Raw genomic sequence first — 22,342 nt, 5'->3', positions numbered from 1 at the left:
GACCCTTACTGGCCTGGTTCATAGATATACAGTCCATTCAGAAAGTAATCAGACCCTTACTGGCCTGGTTCATAGATATACGGTCCATTCAGAAAGTATTCAGACCCTTACTGGCCTGGTTCATAGATATACAGTCCATTCAGACCCTTACTGGCCTGGTTCATAGATATACAGTCCATTCAGAAAGTATTCAGACCCTTACTTGCCTGGTTCATAGATATACAGTCCATTCAGAAAGTATTCAGACCCTTACTGACCTGGTTCATAGATATACAGTCCATTCAGACCCTTACTGGCCTGGTTCATAGATATACAGTCCATTCATAAATTATTCATACCCTTACTGGCCTGGTTCTTAGATATACAGTCCATTCAGACCCTTACTGGCCTGCTTCATAGATATACAGTCAATTCAGAACCTTACTGGCCTGGTTCATAGATATACAGTCCATTCAGACCCTTACTGGCCTGGTTCATAGATATACAGTCCATTCATAAAGTATTCAGACCCATACTGGCCTGGTTCATAGATATACAGTCCATTCAGAAAGTATTCAGTTCCTTACTGGCCTGGTTCATAGATATACAGTCCATTCAGACCCTTACTGGCCTGCTTCATAGATATACAGTCAATTCAGAACCTTACTGGCCTGGTTCATAGATATACATTCCATTCAGAAAGTATTCAGTTCCTTACTGGCCTGGTTCATAGATATACAGTCAATTCAGAACCTTACTGGCCTGGTTCATAGATATACAGTCCATTCAGACCCTTACTGGCCTGGTTCATAGATATACAGTCCATTCAGAAAGTATTCAGACCATTACTGGCCTGGTTCATAGATATACAGTCCATTCAGACCCTTACTGGCCTGCTTCATAGATATACAGTCAATTCAGAACCTTACTGGCCTGGTTCATAGATATACAGTCCATTCAGAAATTATTCAGTCCCTTACTGGCCTGGTTCATAGATATACAGTCAATTCAGAACCTTACTGGCCTGGTTCATAGATATACAGTCCATTCAGAAATTATTCAGTCCCTTACTGGCCTGGTTCATAGATATACAGTCAATTCAGAACCTTATTGGCCTGGTTCATAGATATACAGTCCATTCAGACCCTTACTGGCCTGGTTCATAGATATACAGTCCATTCAGAAAGTATTCAGACCATTACTGGCCTGGTTCATAGATGTACAGTCCATTCAGACCCTTACTGGCCTGGTTCATAGATATACAGTCCATTCAGAAAGTATTCAGACCCTTACTGGCCTGGTTCATAGATATACAGTCCATTCAGACCCTTACTGGCCTGTTTCATAGATATACAGTCAATTCAGAAATTGTTCCGACCCTTACTGACCTGGTTCATAGATTTTACAGTCCATTCAGAAAGTATTCAGACCCTTACTGGCCTGGTTCATAGATATACAGTCAATTCAGACCCTTACTGGCCTGGTTCATATGTATACAGTCCATTCAGAAAGTATTCAGACCCTTACTGACCTGGTTCATAGATATACAGTCCATTCAGAAAGTATTCAGACCCTTACTGGCCTGGGTCATAGATATACAGTCCATTCAGACCCTTACTGGCCTGGTTCATAGATATTCAGAAAGTATTCAGACCCTTACTGGCCTGGTTCATAGATATACAGTCCATTCAGAAAGTAATCAGACCCTTACTGGCCTGGTTCATAGATATACGGTCCATTCAGAAAGTATTCAGACCCTTACTGGCCTGGTTCATAGATATACAGTCCATTCAGACCCTTACTGGCCTGGTTCATAGATATACAGTCCATTCATAAAGTTTTCAGACCCTTACTGGCCTGGTTCATAGATATACAGTCCATTCAGACCCTTACTGGCCTGGTTCATAGATATACAGTCCATTCAGAAAGTATTCAGACCCTTACTGGCCTGGTTCATAGATATACAGTCCATTCATAAAGTATTCAGACCCTTACTTGCCTGGTTCATAGATTTACAGTCCATTCAGAAAGTATTCAGTCCCTTACTGGCTTGGTTCATAGATATACAGTCCATCCAGAAAGTATTCAGACCCCTTACTGGCCTGGTTCATCGTTATACAGTCCATTCATAAAGTATTCAGACCCTTACTGGCCTGGTTCATAGATATACAGTCCATTCATAAAGTATTCAGACGCTTACTGGCCCGTTTCATAGATATACAGTCATTCAGACCCCTTACTAGCCTGGTTCATAGATATACAGTCCATTCAGACCCTTACTGGCCTGGTTCATAGATATACAGTCCATTCAGACCCTTACTGGCCTGGTTCATAGATATACAGTCCATTCAGACCCTTACTGGCCTGGTTCATAGATATACAGTCCATTCAGAAAGTATTCAGACCCTTACTGGCCTGGTTCATAGATATACAGTCCATTCAGACCCTTACTGGCCTGAGTCATAGATATACAGTCCATTCAGACCCTTACTGGCCTGCTTCATAGATATACAGTCCATTCAGAAAGTATTCAGACCCTTACTAGCCTGGTTCATAGATATACAGTCCATTCAGACCCTTACTGGCCTGAGTCATAGATATACAGTCCATTCAGACCCTTACTGGCCTGCTTCATAGATATACAGTCCATTCAGAAAGTATTCAGACCCTTACTAGCCTGCTGGTGAGTCACTGATTCACCTCTACGCAGACGACACCATTCTGTATACTTCTGGCCCTTCTTTGGACACTGTGTTAAGAACCCTCCAGACGAGCTTCAATGCCATACAACTCTCCTTCCGTGGCCTCCAATTACTCTTAAATACAAATAAAACTATTTGCATGCTTTTCAACCGATCGCTGCCTGCACCTGCCCGCCCGTCCAACATCACTACTCTGGACGGTTCTGACTTAGAATATGTGGAAGAGGACTGGCCACCCCACATAGCCTGGTTCCTCTCTAGGTTTTTCCTAGCCACCGTGCTTCTACACCTGCATTGCTTGCTGTTTGGGGTTTTAAGCTGGGTTTCTGTACAGCACTTTGAGATATCAGCTGATGTACGAAGGGCTATATAAATACATTTGATTTGATTTGATTTGATGTGGACATCTACAAATACCTAGGTGTCTGGTTAGACTGTCTGGTTAGACTCTCCTTCCAGACTCACATCAAACATCTCCAATCCAAAGTTAAATCTAGAATTGGCATCCTATTTCGCAACAAAGCATTCTTCACTCATGCTGCCAACTATACCCTTGTAAAACTGACCATCCTACCGATCCTCGACTGCGGTGATGTCATTTACAAAATAGCCTCCAATACCCTACTCAACAAATTGGATGCAGTCTATTACAGTGCCATCCGTTTTGTCACCAAGCCCCATATACTACCCACCACTGCGACCTGTACGCTCTCTTTGGTTGGCCCTCGCTTCATACTCGTCGCCAAACCCACTGGCTCCAGGTCATCTACAAGACCCTGCTAGGTAAAGTCCCCCCTTATCTCAGCTCGCTGGTCACCGTAGCAGCACCCACCAAAACCAATTCTTTCTTTGGCCGACTCTCCTTCCAGTTCTCTGCTGCCGATGACTGGAACGAACTACAAAAATCTCTGAAACTGGAAACACTTATCTCCCTCACTAGCTTTAAGCACCAACTGTCAGAGCAGCTCACAGATTATTGCACCTGTACATAGCCCATCTATAATTTAGCCCAAACAACTACCTCTTTCCCTACTGTATTTATTTTTCTCCTTTGCACCCCATTATTTCTATCTCTACTTTGCACATTCTTCCATTGCAAATCAACCATTCCAGTGTTTTACTTGCTATATTGTATTTACTTCGCCACCATGGCCTTTTTTTCCTTTACCTCCCTTATCTCACCTCATTTGCTCACATCGTATATAGACTTGTTTATACTGTATTATTGACTGTATGTTTGTTTTACTCCATGTGTAACTCTGTGTTGTTGTATGTGTCGAACTGCTGTGCTTTATCTTGGCCAGGTCGCAATTGTAAATGAGAACTTGTTCTCAACTTGGCTACCTGGTTAAATAAAGGTGAAATAAATAAAAAGAGCTGGTTCGGCTGTTTTCATATTATCCAGAGGTAAACAAATCATTGGCCAGAGTGTCAAGTGTGCGATCTGAACGCTCCGAGAGCGAAACGAGATGGGTGGGGCTAAAGCTTAAGAGGGTGTGAATGATGCTGAATGGGTGTAGACAAAGAAGAGCTCTTCACTAGATACCAAAACATTCAAAGGACATTTTCTCAAAAGTGAGTTTAGAAGTTGATCAACTTTCAAAGCAGAATTACTTTGCCACTGTTCCTCAACTGTAGTGTATGATATACCATTTTCTAGCTCTGAGTCTCTACTTTTATCCAAGGTAAACAATTTAAAAAACATTTCAAATTGGAGCCGGTCGGTCACATATGAGAGTTTAGAGGCCAGAGTGATGGAGAACATTGTTTCTGAATAAGATATGAGAGTTTAGAGGCCAGAGTGATGGAGAACATCGTTTCTGAATAAGATATGAGAGTTTAGAGGCCAGAGTGATGGAGAACATTGTTTCTGAATAAGATATGAGGGATCAGAGGCCAGAGTGATGGAGAACATCGTTTCTGAATAAGATATGAGGGATCAGAGGCCAGAGTGATGGAGAACATCGTTTCTGAATAAGATATGAGAGTTTAGAGGCCAGAGTGATGGAGAACATTGTTTCTGAATTAGATATGAGGGATCAGAGGCCAGAGTGATGGAGAACATCGTTTCTGAATAAGATATGAGGGATCAGAGGCCAGAGTGATGGAGAACATCGTTTCTGAATAAGATATGAGAGTTTAGAGGCCAGAGTGATGGAGAACATCGTTTCTGAATAAGATATGAGGGATCAGAGGCCAGAGTGATGGAGAACATTGTTTCTGAATAAGATATGAGAGTTTAGAGGCCAGAGTGATGGAGAACGTTGTTTCTGAATAAGATATGAGGGATCAGAGGCCAGAGTGATGGAGAACATTGTTTCTGAATAAGATATGAGGGATCAGAGGCCAGAGTGATGGAGAACATCGTTTCTGAATAAGATATGAGGGATCAGAGGCCAGAGTGATGGAGAACATCGTTTCTGAATAAGATATGAGGGATCAGAGGCCAGAGTGATGGAGAACGTTGTTTCTGAATAAGATATGAGAGTTTAGAGGCCAGAGTGATGGAGAACATCGTTTCTGAATGAGGGATCAGAGGCCAGAGAGATGGAGAACATTGTTTCTGAATAAGATATGAGGGATCAGAGGCCAGAGTGTTGGAGAACATTGTTTCTGATCTAAGCTGAGTATCAGTATCCACGACTCTAACCTGTCAGAACTATCCACAACTCAACTGGTCAGAACTCCTATCCACAAGTCAACTGGTCAAAACTCCTATTCACAAGTCAACTGGTCAAAACTCCTATTCACAAGTCAACTGGTCAAAACTCCTATCCACAAGTCAACTGGTCAGAACTCCTATCCACTGGTCAGAACTCCTATCCACTGGTCAGAACTCCTATCCACTGGTCAGAACTCCTATCCACTGGTCAGAACTCCTATCCACTGGTCAGAACTCCTATCCACAAGTCAACTGGTCAGAACTCCTATCTACTGGTCAGAACTCCTATCTACTGGTCAGAACTCCTATCCACTGGTCAGAACTCCTATCCACTGGTCAGAACTCCTATCCACTGGTCAGAACTCCTATCCACTGGTCAGAACTCCTATCCACTGGTCAGAACTCCTATCCACTGGTCAGAACTCCTATCCACTGGTCAGAACATATCTACTGGTCAGAACTCCTATCCACTGGTCAAAACTCCTATCCACAAGTCAACTGGTCAGAACTCCTATCTACTGGTCAGAACTCCTATCTACTGGTCAGAACTCCTATCCACTGGTCAGAACTCCTATCCACTGGTCAGAACTCCTATCCACTGGTCAGAACTCCTATCCACTGGTCAGAACTCATATCCACTGGTCATAACTACTATCTACTGGTCAGAACTCCTATCTACTGGTCAGAACTCCTATCCACTGGTCATAACTACTATCTACTGGTCAGAACTCCTATCTACTGGTCAGAACTCCTATCCACTGGTCATAACTCATATCCACTGGTCAGAACTCCTATCCACTGGTCAGAACTCCTATCCACTGGTCAGAACTCCTATCTACTGGTCAGAACTCCTATCCACTGGTCATAACTCCTATCCACTGGTCAGAACTCCTATCTACTGGTCAGAACTCCTATCCACTGGTCAGAACTCCTATCCACTGGTCATAACTCCTATCCACTGGTCAGAACTCCTATCTACTGGTCAGAACTCCTATCCACTGGTCAGAACTCCTATCCACTGGTCAGAACTCCTATCCACTGGTCAGAACTCCTATCCACTGGTCAGAACATATCTACTGGTCAGAACTCCTATCCACTGGTCAAAACTCCTATCCACAAGTCAACTGGTCAGAACTCCTATCTACTGGTCAGAACTCCTATCTACTGGTCAGAACTCCTATCCACTGGTCAGAACTCCTATCCACTGGTCAGAACTCCTATCCACTGGTCAGAACTCCTATCCACTGGTCAGAACTCATATCCACTGGTCATAACTACTATCTACTGGTCAGAACTCCTATCTACTGGTCAGAACTCCTATCCACTGGTCATAACTACTATCTACTGGTCAGAACTCCTATCTACTGGTCAGAACTCCTATCCACTGGTCATAACTCATATCCACTGGTCAGAACTCCTATCCACTGGTCAGAACTCCTATCCACTGGTCAGAACTCCTATCTACTGGTCAGAACTCCTATCCACTGGTCATAACTCCTATCCACTGGTCAGAACTCCTATCTACTGGTCAGAACTCCTATCCACTGGTCAGAACTCCTATCCACTGGTCATAACTCCTATCCACTGGTCAGAACTCCTATCTACTGGTCAGAACTTCTATCCACTGGTCAGAACTCCTATCCACTGGTCATAACTCCTATCCACTGGTCAGAACTCCTATCCACTGGTCAGAACTCATATCCACAAGTCAACTGGTCAGAACTCCTATCCACTGGTCAGAACTCCTATCCACTGGTCAGAACTCCTATCCACCTGTCAACTGGTCAGAACTCCTATCCACCTGTCAACTGGTCAGAACTCCTATCCACTGTTCAGAACTCCTGTCAACTGGTCAGAACTCCTATCCACCTGTCAACTGGTCAGAACTCCTATCCACAAGTCCACTGGTCAGAACTCCTATCCACTGGTCAGAACTCCTATCCACTGGTCAGAACTCCTATCCACTGGTCAGAACTCCTATCTACTGGTCAGAACTCCTATCTACTGGTCAGAACTCCTATCTACTGGTCAGAACTCCTATCTACTGGTCAGAACTCCTATCCACTGGTCAGAACTCATATCCACAAGTCAACTGGTCAGAACTCCTATCCACTGGTCAGAACTCCTATCCACTGGTCAGAACTCCTATCCACTGGTCAGAACTCCTATCTACTGGTCAGAACTCATATCCACAAGTCAACTGGTCAGAACTCCTATCCACTGGTCAGAACTCCTATCCACTGGTCAGAACTCCTATCCACTGGTCAGAACTCCTATCTACTGGTCAGAACTCCTATCTACTGGTCAGAACTCCTATCCACTGGTCAGAACTCATATCCACAAGTCAACTGGTCAGAACTCCTATCCACTGGTCAGAACTCCTATCCACTGGTCAGAACTCCTATCCACTGGTCAGAACTCCTATCCACTGGTCAGAACTCCTATCCACTGGTCAGAACTCCTATCCACTGGTCAGAACTCCTATCCACTGGTCAGAACTCCTATCCACTGGTCAGAACTCCTATCCACTGGTCAGAACTCATATCCACATGTCAACTGGTCAGAACTCCTATCTACTGGTCAGAACTCCTATCCACTGGTCAGAACTCATATCCACAAGTCAACTGGTCAGAACTCCTATCTACTGGTCAGAACTCCTATCCACTGGTCAGAACTCATATCCACAAGTCAACTGGTCAGAACTCCTATCTACTGGTCAGAACTCCTATCTACTGGTCAGAACTCCTATCCACTGGTCAGAACTCCTATCTACTGGTCAGAACTCCTATCCACTGGTCAGAACTCCTATCTACTGGTCAGAACTCCTATCCACTGGTCAGAACTCCTATCCACCTGTCAACTGGTCAGAACTCCTATCCACAAGTCCACTGGTCAGAACTCCTATCCACTGGTCAGAACTCCTATCCACTGGTCAGAACTCCTATCCACTGGTCAGAACTCCTATCCACTGGTCAGAACTCCTATCCACTGGTCAGAACTCCTATCCACTGGTCAGAACTCCTATCTACTGGTCAGAACTCCTATCCACTGGTCAGAACTCCTATCCACTGGTCAGAACTCCTATCCACTGGTCAGAACTCCTATCCACTGGTCAGAACTCCTATCTACTGGTCAGAACTCCTATCTACTGGTCAGAACTCCTATCTACTGTTCAGAACTCCTATCTACTGGTCAGAACTCCTATCCACTGGTCAGAACTCCTATCTACTGGTCAGAACTCCTATCCACTGGTCAGAACTCCTTTCCACGTGTCAACTGGTCAGAACTCCTATCCACTGGTCAGAACTCCTATCCACTGGTCAGAACTCCTATCTACTGGTCAGAACTCCTATCTACTGGTCAGAACTACTATCCACTGGTCAGAACTACTATCCACTGGTCAGAACTCCTATCCACTGGTCAGAACTCATATCCACAAGTCAACTGGTCAGAACTCCTATCTACTGGTCAGAACTCCTATCCACTGGTCAGAACTCATATCCACAAGTCAACTGGTCAGAACTCCTATCTACTGGTCAGAACTCCTATCTACTGGTCAGAACTCCTATCCACTGGTCAGAACTCCTATCCACTGGTCAGAACTCCTATCTACTGGTCAGAACTCCTATCCACTGGTCAGAACTCCTATCCACTGGTCATAACTCCTATCTACTGGTCAGAACTCCTATCTACTGGTCAGAACTCCTATCCACTGGTCAGAACTCCTATCCACTGGTCATAACTCTTATCCACTGGTCAGAACTCCTATCTACTGGTCAGAACTCCTATCCACTGGTCATAACTCCTATCCACTGGTCATAACTCCTATCCACTGGTCATAACTCCTATCCACTGGTCAGAACTCCTATCCACTGGTCAGAACTCCTATCCACTGGTCAGAACTCCTATCCACTGGTCAGAACTCCTATCCACTGGTCAGAACTCCTATCCACTGGTCAGAACTCCTATCCACAACTCAACTGGTCAGAACTATCCACAGATTTGTATTATTTTTTTATTTTACCTTTATTCAACCAGGTAGGCCAGGTGAGAACAAGTTGTCATTTACAACTGTGACCTGGCCAAGATAATAACACAACAGAAAAATCTATATACAGTGTGTGCAAATGTAGAAGATTAGGGAGGTAAGGCAATAAATAGTCAAAATAATTACAATGTAGTATTAATCACCTGGTCAGAACTCCTATCCACAGATCAACTGGTCAGCTTATATTCATGTAGGTGGTAATTGATCTGGTCACAAATAATCACTTTGTTCCATCAGAGGACACATTTCAGATTGTATCGTTGTTTCCTCACTGTAATGCTGTGTATGTGTATTGGTGATTGTGTCAACAGTATTGAGTTGTTGGTTCATTTCCCATGTGTCAATTATCACGGGTCCGTCTCGCCTGTGGCTTAACTGCTTAACTAGCAGGGTGTCGTTACCGTGGCTATGGCCAGGCGGCTCGTTAGGGGAGGGTCTCCAGTCCTTAATTAGTTTTGTTTAAAGGAGAGATAGTGAAGTCACCTTCACAGGGCTGTCACATGCCAGGGTTGTCATTACCTGTATCTGCCAGGGTTGTCATTACCTGTATTTGCCAGGGCTGTCATTACCTGTATTTGCGGGCAGGGGAGGGGAGGGGAGGAGAGGAGAGGAGAGGAGAGGAGGGGAGAGGAGAGGAGAGGAGAGGAGGGGAGTGGAGAGATGAGGAGGGGAGAGGAGAGATGAGAGGAGAGGAGAGGAGAGAGGAGAGGGGAGGAGAGGAGGAGGGGGCGGAGGAGAGGAGGGGAGGGGAGGAGGGCGGAGGAGACAGGATGAATGTGATTTAACTAGCATGATACGCTGTTCATTCATTCATTATATGGGGATAGGAGAGGAGCTTATAGGGATTTGGAGCATAGCCAAACCTCTGGTTCTCACAGCCTTTTAGGACTTAATATGTTCATATTTACCATGAAGAAACCTTCCTTCTAGCAGGCGCTTTTATGGTGCATGGAGGGAGAGAGGCTAACGGGTCGACACTACATGTCCTGCTAGTCTTCACTAAGCCTGTAGTCTACAGTAGAGACCTGCTAGTCTTCACTAAGCCTGTAGTCTACAGTAGAGACCTGCTAGTCTTCACTAAGCCTGTAGTCTACAGTAGAGACCTGCTAGTCTTCACTAAGGCTGTAGTCTACAGTAGAGACCTGCTAGTCTTCACTAAGCCTGTAGTCTACAGTAGAGACCTACTAGTCTTCACTAAGCCTGTAGTCTACAGTATAGACCATCTAGTCTTCACTAAGCCTGTAGTCTACAGTAGAGACCTGCTAGTCTTCTCTAAGCCTGTAGTCTACAGTAGAGACCTGCTTGTCTTCACTAAGCCAGTAGTCTATAGTAGAGACCTGCTAGTCTTCTCTAAGCCTTTGTCTTTAGTAGAGACCTGCTAGTCTTCATTAAGCTTGTAGTCTACAGTAGAGACCTGCTAGTCTTCACTAAGCCAGGAGTCTATAGTAGAGACCTGCTTGTCTTCACTAAGCCAGTAGTCTACGGTAGAGACCTTCCTCTCACACTCTCCTCTTCTCTCTCCTTCTCCCAGGCGCCCCTACCGGCCCCTATCTTAAAGAGGACCAGTTCCACTGGCAGCTCCATGCTCACTATTACCCCCCCCTGCTCCGATCTGCCGGCGTACGCAAGTTCATGGTGGGATATGAAATGCTGGCGCAGGAACAGAGAGACCTTACACCTGAACAGGTAATACATTTGGGAAACAGCATTACTGCAACATATGCTATATATAAGCACAGATCTCCATATGTCTAAAACATTTAGTAATTAGCTAAAGTATTCCTATGTGTCCATGTTATTTACCACAGCTCCTAATAAAGTTATCAAGCTACCTCAACTGTGTAACTCTGACTGAGGGTCCAGGCTGTAACTCTGAGGGGGGTCCAGGCTGTAACTCTGAGGGAGGGTCCAGGCTGTAACTCTGAGGGAGGGTCAAATCAAATCAAATTTATTTATAAGCCCTTCGTACATCAGCTGATATCTCAAAGTGCTGTACAGAAACCCAGCCTAAAACCCCAAACAGCAAGCAAAAACTCCCTAGAAAGGCCAAAACCTAGGAAGAAACCTAGAGAGGAACCAGGCTATGTGGGGTGGCCAGTCCTCTTCTGGCTGTGCCGGGTGGAGATTATAACAAAACATGGTCAAGATGTTCAAATGTTCATAAATGACCAGCATGGTCGAATAATAATAAGGCAGAATAGTTGAAACTGGAGCAGCAGCACAGTCAGGTGGACTGGGGACAGCAAGGAGTCATCATGTCAGGTATTCCTGGGGCATGGTCCTAGGGCTCAGGTCAGTTGAAACTGGAGCAGCAGCACAGCCAGGTGGACTGGGGACAGCAAGGAGTCATCATGTCAGGTAGTCCTGGGGCATGGTCCTAGGGCTCAGGTCCTCCGAGAGAGAGGAAGAGAGAAGGAGAGAATTAGAGAACGCACACTTAGATTCACACAGGACACCGAATAGGACAGGAGAAGTACTCCAGATATAACAAACTGACCCCAGCCCCCCGACACATAAACTACTGCAGCATAAATACTGGAGGCTGAGACAGGAGGGGTCAGGAGACACTGTGGCCCACTCCTAGGACACCCCCGGACAGGGCCAAACAGGAAGGGTCCAGGCTGTAACTCTGAGGGAGGGTCCAGGCTGTAACACTGAGGGAGGGTCCAGGCTGTAACACTGAGGGAGGGTCCAGGCTGTAACACTGAGGGAGGGTCCAGCCTGTAACTCTGAGGGAGGGTCCAGGCTGTAACTCTGACTGAGGGTCCAGGCTGTAACTCTTGAGGGAGGGTACAGGCTGTAACTCTGACTGAGGGTCCAGGCTGTAACTCTGACTGAGGGTCCAGGCTGTAACTCTGACTGAGGTTCCAGGCTGTAACTCTGACTGATGGTCCAGGCTGTAACTCTGACTGAGGGTCCAGGCTGTAACTCTGACTGAGGGTCCAGGCTGTAACTCTGACTGAGGGTCCAGGCTGTAACTCTGACTGAGGGTCCAGGCTGTAACTCTGACTGAGGGTCCAGGCTGTAACTCTGACTGATGGTCCAGGCTGTAACTCTGACTGATGGTCCAGGCTGTAACTCTGATTGATGGTCCAGGCTGTAACACTGAGTGAGGGTCCAGGCTGTAACACTGAGGGAGGGTCCAGCCTGTAACTCTGAGGGAGGGTCCAGGCTGTAACTCTGACTGAGGGTCCAGGCTGTAACTCTGACTGAGGGTCCAGGCTGTAACTCTGACTGAGGGAAGGTTCAGGCTGTAACTCTGAGGGAGGGTCCAGGCTGTAACTCTGAGGGAGGGTCCAGGCTGTAACTCTGACTGAGGTTCCAGGCTGTAACTCTGACTGAGGGTCCAGGCTGTAACTCTGACTGAGGTTCCAGGCTGTAATTCTGACTGATGGTCCAGGCTGTAACTCTGACTGATGGTCCAGGCTGTAACTCTGAGGGAGGGTCCAGGCTGTAACTCTGACTGAGGTTCCAGGCTGTAACTCTGACTGAGGTTCCAGGCTGTAATTCTGACTGATGGTCCAGGCTGTAACTCTGACTGAGGTTCCAGGCTGTAATTCTGACTGATGGTCCAGGCTGTAACTCTGACTGATGGTCCAGGCTGTAACTCTGAGGGAGGGTCCAGGCTGTAACTCTGAGGGGGGTCCAGGCTGTAACTCTGAGGGAGGGTCCAGGCTGTAACTCTGACTGATGGTCCAGGCTGTAACTCTGAGGGGGGTCCAGGCTGTAACTCTGAGGGAGGGTCCAGGCTGTAACTCTGAGGAAGGGTCCAGGCTTTAACTCTGACTGCGGGTCCAGGCTGTAACACTGACTGAGGGTCCAGGCTGTAACTCTGACTGATGGTCCAGACTGTAACTCTGAGGGAGGGTACAGGCTGTAACTCTGACTGAGGGTCCAGACTGTAACTCTGAGGGAGGGTCCAGGCTGTAACACTGAGGGAGGGTCCAGGCTGTAACTCTGAGGGAGGGTCAAGGCTGTAACTCTGAGGGAGGGTCCAGGCTGTATCTTTGACTGAGGGTCCAGGCTGTAACTCTGACTGAGGGTCCAGGCTGTAACTCTGGGGGAGGATCCATTCTGTAACTCTGAGGGAGGGTCCAGGCTGTAACTCTGACTGAGGGTCCAGGCTGTAACTCTGACTGAGGGTCCAGGCTGTAACTCTGACTGAGGGTCCAGGCTGTAACTCTGACTGAGGGTCCAGGCTGTAACTCTGACTGAGGGTCCAGGCTGTAACTATGACTGAGGGTCCAGGCTGTAACTCTGACTGAGGGTCCAGGCTGTAACTCTGACTGAGGGTCCAGGCTGTAACTCTGACTGATGGTCCAGGCTGTAACTCTGACTGATGGTCCAGGCTGTAACTCTGACTGAGGGTCCAGGCTGTAACTCTGACTGAGGGTCCAGGCTGTAACTCTGACTGAGGGTCCAGGCTGTAACTCTGACTGAGGGTCCAGGCTGTAACTCTGACTGATGGTCCAGGCTGTAACTCTGACTGATGGTCCAGGCTGTAACTCTGATTGATGGTCCAGGCTGTAACTCTTGAGGGTCCAGGCTGTAACTCTGAGGGGGGTCCAGGCTGTAACTCTGAGGGGGTCCAGGCTGTAACTCTGAGGGAGGGTCCAGATTGTAACTCTGACTGATGGTCCAGGCTGTAACTCTGAGGGAGGCTCCAGGCTGTAACTCTGAGGGAGGGTCCAGGCTGTAACTCTGGGGGAGGGTCCAGGCTGTAACTCTGAGGGAGGCTTCAGGCTGTAACTCTGACTGAGGGTCCAGACTGTAACTCTGAGGTAGGGTCCAGACTGTAACTCTGAGGGAGGGTCCAGGCTGTAACTCTGACTGATGTTCCAGGCTGTCACTCTGACTGAGGGTCCAGGCTATAACTCTGAGGGAGGGTACAGGCTGTAACTCTGACTGAGGGTCCAGACTGTAACTCTGAGGGAGGGTCCAGACTGTAACTCTGAGGGAGGGTCCAGGCTGTAACACTGAGGGAGGGTCCAGGCTGTAACTCTGAGGGAGGGTCAAGGCTGTAACTCTGACTGAGGTTCCAGGCTGTAACTCTGAGGGAGGGTCCAGGCTGTAACTCTTAGGGAGGGTCCAGGCTGTAACTCTGAGGGAGGGTCCAGACTGTAACTCTGAGGGAGGGTCCAGGCTGTAACACCGAGGGAGGGTCCAGGCTGTAACTCTGACTGAGGGTCCAGGCTGTAAGTCTGACTGAGGGTCCAGGCTGTAACTCTGACTGAGGGTCCAGGCTGTAACTCTGACTGATGGTCCAGGTTGTAACTCTAAAGGAGGGTCCAGGCTATAACTCTGGGGGAGGATCCAGGCTGTAACTCTGAGGGAGGCTCCAGGCTGTAACTCTGACTGAGGGTCCATGCTGTCACTCTGACTGATGTTCCAGGCTGTCACTCTGACTGAGGGTCCAGGCTATAACTCTGAGGGAGGGTACAGGCTGTAACTCTGACTGAGGGTCCAGACTGTAACTCTGAGGGAGGGTCCAGGCTGTAACACTGAGGGAGGGTCCAGGCTGTAACTCTGAGGGAGGGTCAAGGCTGTAACTCTGACTGAGGTTCCAGGCTGTAACTCTGAGGGAGGGTCCAGGCTGTAACTCTTAGGGAGGGTCCAGGCTGTAACTCTGAGGGAGGGTCCAGGCTGTATCTTTGACTGAAGGTCCAGGCTGTAACTCTGACTGAGGGTCCAGGCTGTAACTCTGTGGAAGGATCCAGTCTGTAACTCTGAGAGAGGGTCCAGGCTGTAACTCTGGGTGAGGGTCCAGGCTGTAACTCGGAGGGAGGGTCCAGGCTGTATCTTTGACTGAGGGTCCAGGCTGTAACTCTGACTGAGGGTCCAGGCTGTAACTCTGGGGGAGGATCCAGTCTGTAACTCTGAGGGAGGGTCCAGGCTGTAACTCTGACTGATGGTCCAGGCTGTAACTCTGACTGAGGGTCCAAGCTGTAACTCTGACTGATGGTCCAGGCTGTAACTCGGGGTGAGGGTCCAGGCTGTAACTCGGAGGGAGGGTACAGGCTGTAACTCTGACTGAGGGTCCAGACTGTAACTTTAAAGGAGGGTCCAGGCTGTAACTCTGGGGGAGGGTCAAGGCTGTAACTCTGGGGGAGGCTCCAGGCTGTAACTCTGACTGAGGGTCCAGGCTATAACTCTGAGGGAGGGTACAGGCTGTAACTCTGACTGAGGGTCCAGACTGTAACTCTGAGGGAGGGTCCAGACTGTAACTCTGAGGGAGGGTCAAGGCTGTAACTCTGACTGAGGGTCTAGTCTGTAACTCTGACTGAGGGTCCAGGCTGTAACTCTGACCAAGTTTCCAGGCTGTAACTCTGACCAAGGTTCCAAGCTGTAATACAGTCTCTTCTGGCTTGTCAGAATGAGGCCCACTCTGTCATGAAACATTGGAGGGATTCCCTTGTTGAATGTTTCCCACGTGATTGTCGCTGATGACATAATGTACTGTGGTGTACAGCAGGTCATCCACCAGGGAGAGACTCATCAAGGCCCGGTGACAGACAGAGTATACATCACGAGGCGATGGCTCCATCTGCTGGACCTGCCAGGTCTCCACGGGTTCTCCTCCCAGTACTAATTGGAGCTGATGGGGGAGTTGGTGAGTAATCAAGGGCTGATTGCTCACCAGCTGTACAAGCCCCATAAAGCTGCCAAAAGGGCAACACACAGGAGAGGACTGGGGAATTAAGGTGACTTCCGTGTAGTTGGAGACGGTGCCGGGGGCTAAGACGAGGGAGTACAGCAAGACCCGGAGCCCAGAAGACGGTATCCCGGAGAGGGTCTCATGGGGGAGAACTATCCTTTTCTTTTGATTTATTATTTAATAAACACCCTTGAAACCGAGCTAATCATACTCTGTCCGTGTCTGATCTGTGTAAACGTCTTGACCCAACCCCCTGGTCTGCCACAAGTGGTGGAGAAAGGGGGGAAAACTGATAACGTGGTCAGATCAAGGTTGACGTTTACACAGCATCAGCATGGACGAGCTGATAGCTCAGTTCGTCCGGGCCCAACAAGCACAACATGCGGTTTAGGAATGAACGCTGGAGGAACAGCGACTACAAAACGTCCGCCTCATTGAGGAAATCTGGAAGCTGCAAGGAGGAGCGTCTCCTGAATCACATCCCAACCAGTTTTTAATCAAGCTAACGGAAGACGATGACGTCGAAACCTACCTCTGTACGTTTGAAAGGACAGCACTATGGGAAGGATGGCCAAGGCCGAAGTGGGCCAGTCTGCTGGCCCCGTTCCTCTCGGGGAATGCCCAAAAGGCGTATAGGGACCTGAACGACGAACAGGCGGCTAATTACGACGGACTCAAACGGGTGATACTCAGCAGCTACGGGTACAGCCTGGCCCATCGGGCTCAATGGTTCCACGACTGGAGGTTCGTAGCCGACGCATCCCCCCGAGCACAGATGAGCGACCTACTGTGCGTCACCAGAGCATGGCTCCTAACCGACGTATCCACCCTATCCATCCTCAACAAAGTGGTCCTGGATCGCTTCTTACGGACGCTACCCTACGACATAAAGTAGGCAACGAGTCAATGATCGCCCCAGACCTTGGAGGGCCTCCTGGAAGCAGTGGAGACGCATCATAACACGCAGGCCCTGCTGAGTGGGAGCCGGGACGAGTCAGTGACTCACCCAAGGGGACGGAAGGACAGCCCCACCGTGGTGTACCCCGAACCGACAGCCATCAGGGCAAAAGGACCCCAAACCCGTGGAGAAATGGCTGTTGTAGGGCCGACCAGTCCCGACAACCCCAGGTACATGGAGGTGTTTTGAGGGTGGCGCCCGGGGGCACATTGCCTGGAATTCCCCGGCTCAAGAGGAGGCAATACCATCAGCTAGCCCCGGCGGTGAGGTGGGTCACACTGTGAACTATGTCACCTCCTTTTGGGCGCACCCCGAATCAACTGCACCCATGGTCCATGGTTGGCGGACACAACACGGAAGCGCTATTGGACTCCGGAAGTATGGTTACGCTCATAACCACGAGCCTGCTGAACCAGAAGACTGAAAGGGGTAGGGAGATGTCCATTTCCTGTGTTCATGGTGACACAAAGCGGTATCCAACTGTATGGACCACCATCGTGACGCCACAAGGGAGCTGCCAGGTGACGGTGGGTGCAGTACCAGAGCTTCCGGTACCTCTCCTAGTGGGACGGGATTGTCAGCTGTTCGCGGCCCTATGGGGGCACGAGTTGAGGAAGAAGGTACGAGCCGGCCGAAGAAGAGAGCGGAGACGACCAAAAGCCTGTGCGGCCCGGAAGCAACCGGTTAACCAGCATTGGTCTACGGCTCCGGAGTCAGAGGGGGCGCCGGAACCCGAACCCCCTAGGGAACCCCTGGAGGAGGAGCCCATCCTCCTCGATTTCAAGGGGCCAGTCAAGACCCCGCTGGGGGCCAACTGAGGGGAAAATTCAGGACGGCCCAGTGGGAGAATCCGAACATGAAAGCCACCGCAGCCCAAGTGATAGCGGTGGATGGACTGCTACTTCCGGGGGTGAGTGACTGGCGATACCCCCATTTCGCCAACACGGGGAACTTCGTGAGGTATTGTTTCTGCCCGACGGTACGTGGGAACCGTTCTTCAGCTGGCCCACACCCACCTGTTGGGGGCGCACCTGGGAATGGAGAAGACCTGGGAACGGCTCGCCACCCGGTTCCACTGGCCCGGGATGGGGGAGGGCAGTGGAAGACTACTGTCGCAGCTGTCCGGAGTGTCAACTCACGGCCCCGAAAGCTCACTTCCGAAGCCCATTGGTCCCCCTACCGATCATCGGGGTGCCCTTTGAAATCATCGCCATAGACATAGTGGGACCCCTGGTAAAAACAGCACGAGGACACCGGTACATCTTGGTGATAGTAGATGATGCCAACCCGGATTATCGAGGCAATTCCACTACAGGTATCCAAGGGAACCGCCCGGGAGCTGTTCCACCTCTTTTGCAGGGTGGGCATCCCGAACGAGATCTTGACAGACCAAGGTACGGAGTTTATGTCCCACCTGATGAAAGACTTGTGTGCCCTCCTGCAGATCAAGCAGATCCGGACCTCCGTTTTTCACCCGCAGATGGATGGGCTCGTCGAGCGCTTTAAACGCTAAAACAGATGCTGCGGAAGGTCATCGAGCAGGATTGGAAGAACTGGGACCAGCTACTACCCCACCTAATGTTCTCAATCCGAGAAGTACCCCAATCCTCCACTGGGTTTTCCCCGTTCGAACTTCTCTACGGGAGGAGGCCACTCAGGCCTACTGGACCTCGCAAAGAAGGTGTGGGAAGCTCAAACGACCCCCTTACGCAGCGTGGTAGAGCACGTGGAGACGATGAGGAAGCGGATGACAGCCATATGGCCTATCGTGAGGGAACATATGGAGAAGGCCCAACGCGCGAGAATTCCAGGTGGGAGACAGGGTGCTGAAGAAGTGGCATGAGAGGACAGCCTTGGCCATGTTATGGTCGGGACCCAGGACGCCAACGGGACCAGTGGTGGTCCCGAGCAATGAGGACATTGAGCCGGCCCAGAAGCAAGGGCTCAGGGAGCTTGTTGATCAGAACACGGCGGTGTTCTCCAAGAAGCCGGGCTGCACGAGCCTCATTGAACACCACATCCGTTCCCCGCGAAACAGTAAGAAAGAGGCCATATCGGATTCCGGAGACCCGAAGAAAGGCCGTGAAACAGGAAGTGGAGGCTATGCTCAGGATGGGTGTCGTTGAAGAGTCCCACAGTACATGGTGCAGCCCCATCGTGTTGGTGCCCAAACCGGACGGGATCCTCCGCTTCTGTAACGATTTCTCGGGGGTGAACGACATCAGCTTGTTCGACGCATATCCCATGCCGAGGGGGGACGAGCTCATCGACCGATTGTTAAAGGCCCGTTACATCAGCACCCTTGACCTGACCAAAGGATATTGGCAGGTACTGTTGGCAGCCTCCTCCCGGGAGAAGACGGCGTTTTTTCGACACCAGACGGGTTGTATCAGTACCGGGTGCTCCCGTTCGGTCTCCACGGAGCCCCGCCCACATTCCAACGGCTGATGAACAAAGTACTTCGACCACACCAGCAGTACGCAGCGGCCTATTTGGATGACATCATCATCCATAGCCAAGGTTGGGAAGAGCATCTGACGCGCCTCCAGGCGGTGCTGGACGCGGTCAGAAAAGCCGGGTTGCCAGCAGACCCCAAGAAATGCAAACTATGTTTCGAGGAGGTGGAGTACCTGGGGTATTTGATTGGACAGGGGAACGTCAAGCACCAGGAGAGGAAGGTTCACGCTGTGCGTGACTGACCCGTTCCACGCACCAAGACACGGGTCAAGTCTTTCCTGGGACTTGCAAGATACTATAGCCGATTTATCCCCAACTTTGTGGCTATAGCTTCCCCCCTCACCGATCTAACCAGGCCCCGCCTCCCGAAAAGAGTGAAATGGACGAACGAGACAGAAGCGGCATTCAGCCGTCTGAAGGAAGCGCTGTGCTCCCATCCGATTCTCTTAACGCCCGATTTCCAGGTGCTGATGGTGGTCCAGATGGATGCGTGTGATACGGAACTAGGCGTCGTTCTGTCCAAGATACACGATGAGGAGGAGCACCCCTTCATGTACATCAGCAGAAAGCTGGTTCCTAGAGAGAAAAAGTACTCCATTGTGGAGAAAGAGCGGTGAAGTGGGCGCTAAACACTCTCAAGTATTACCTGTTAGGTACCCACTTCACCCTGGTCACGGACCATTCTCCCCTGGTCTGGATGGCCAGGGGTAAAGACACAAACGATCGGGTCACCAGGTGGTTCTTGTCCCTTCAACGCTTCTCTTTTTCTGTTGTGCACAGGTCAGGGGGGAAGCATGGAAACGCGGATGCCCTATTGAGAAGGGAGACGTATGTCGCACTGACGACAGTCCCCTTCCCGACAGAGCTAGGGGAGGCGGGGGCGTACAGCAGGTCAGCCACCAGGGGGAGACTTGTCGAGGCCTGGTGACAGACGGAGTATACATCACGAGGCGATGGCTCCATCTGCTGGACGTGCCAGATCTCGACGGGCTCTCCGCCCAGGACTAATTAGGGCTGATGGGGGAGTTGGTGAGTAATCAAGGGCTGATTGCTCACCAGCTGTACAAGCGCCATAAAGCTGCCAGAAGGGCAACACACAGGAGAGGACTGGGGGAATTAAGGTGACTTCCGTGTAGTTGGAGACGGTGCCGGGGGCTAAGACGAGGGAGTACAGCAAGACCCGGAGCCCAGAAGACGGTATCCCGGAGAGGGTCTCATGGGGGAGAACTATGCTTTTCTTTTGATTTATTATTTAATAAACACCCTTGAAACCGAGCTAATCATACTCTGTCCGTGTCTGATCTGTGTAAACGTCTTGACCCAACCCCCTGGTCTGCCACAGTACATTATGACCTTAGTTCATCTTCAACTGTCTCTGTGGTACTTTACTGTGACTCTACTCATTATGAGGCAGTGAACATTAGTTAATCTTCAACTGTCTCTGTTGTACTTTACTGTGACTTTACTCATTATGAGGCAGTGAACCTTAGTTCATCTTCAACTGTCTCTGTTGTACTTTACTGTGACTCTACTCTCTGTGTGTTCCATCCTCAGGCTGCTGAACGACTGAGGAACCTTCCAGAAGAACACTACAAGACCATTGAGAAGGCAGGAGAGATTGGTGGAGAGACACCTCTGACCCTACCACGTCACACCTCTACCAAACCTCTGACCCTACCACATATCTGACTCTACCACACCTCTGACTCTGCCATACCTCTGACTACCACAACTCTGACCCTACCACACCTCTGATCCTGACCCTACCACACCTCTGATCCTGACCCTACCACACCTCTGACCCTACCACACCTCTGACCCTACCACACCTCTGACCCTACAACACCTCTGACCCTACCACACCTCTGACCCTACCACACCTCTGATCCTGACCCTACCACACCCCTGACCCTACCACCACTCTGACCCTACAACACCTCTGATCCTACCACCACTATGACCCTACCACACCTCTGACTCTAACTCTGTCACAGGATCATCAACTAGACTCAGCAGCATACCGCCAGTTGGTGAACCCTGGTCTATCACATTGACATTAGATATTAAAGTATGAATAACAGGAAGTGCCTATCAAAACAGTTTGATACAAATACTACTAGATCTCTTTTTGGGATGAATTTGGAGGGAAGAGAAATATATAACATTGCTGATGGTGCCTTCAGAAAGTTTCACACCCCTTGAGTTTTTCCACATTTTGTTGTGCTTCAGCCTGAAGTAAAATGTATTAGATTAAGATTTTATGTCACTGGCCTACACACACTACCCCATACTGTTAAATTGGAATAATGTTTGTAAATTGATAAAAATAAAAAGTTAAAATGTCTTGAATCAATAAGTATTCAACCCCTTTGTAATTTAACCCTAAATAAGTTCAGGAGTAAACATTTGCTTAACAAGTCACATAAGTTGCATGTACTCACTGTGTGCAATAATAACATGATGTTTGAACATGTTTGTACCCTACACATACAATTATCTGTAAGGTCCCTCAATCGACTAGTGAATTTCAAGCACAGATTCAACCACAAAGACCAGGAAGGTTTTCCAATGCCTCACAAAGAAAGCAGACATTGAACATCCTTTGAGCATGTTGAAGTTATTAACTACACTTTGGATGGTGTATCAATACACCCAGTCACTACAAAGATACAGGCATCCTTCCTAACTCAGTTGCCGAAGAGGAAGAAAACCACTCCCGTATTTCACCATGAGACCAATGTTGACTTTAAAACAGTTACAGAGATTAATGTGATATGAGTATACTGAGAATGGATCAACAACATTAAAGTTAATCCATAATACTAACCTAATTTACAGAGTGAAAAGAAGGATGCCTGTACAGAATAAAAATATTCCAAAA

At 48.9% G+C, this 22,342-nt stretch overlaps 1 protein-coding gene across 3 annotated transcripts in view; it reads left to right on the top strand.

Annotated features, from left to right (window-relative positions):
* Positions 1–21,810, top strand: part of galt (galactose-1-phosphate uridylyltransferase) — a 148,601-nt gene extending 126,791 nt beyond the window's left edge. For 2 of the 3 annotated variants that reach the window (XM_036936714.1, XM_036936716.1), the window contains 2 exons: positions 10,923–11,077; positions 21,016–21,810. In XM_036936714.1, coding sequence (XP_036792609.1) covers positions 10,923–11,077; positions 21,016–21,150 — 290 coding nt within the window. In that variant the 3' untranslated portion in view covers positions 21,151–21,810. Of the gene's footprint in view, positions 1–10,922; positions 11,078–15,860; positions 16,002–21,015 lie in introns of all 3 variants that reach the window. The other variant, XM_036936715.1, reaches the window with a different exon arrangement.
* The last annotated feature ends 532 nt before the right edge of the window (positions 21,811–22,342 follow it).

Source organism: Oncorhynchus mykiss, chromosome 12, assembly GCF_013265735.2.
Source record: "Oncorhynchus mykiss isolate Arlee chromosome 12, USDA_OmykA_1.1, whole genome shotgun sequence".
NCBI lineage: Eukaryota > Metazoa > Chordata > Actinopteri > Salmoniformes > Salmonidae > Oncorhynchus > Oncorhynchus mykiss.
The sequence above is the reverse complement of the archived record's forward strand: the minus strand, read 5'-3'. Positions and strand labels throughout refer to the sequence as shown.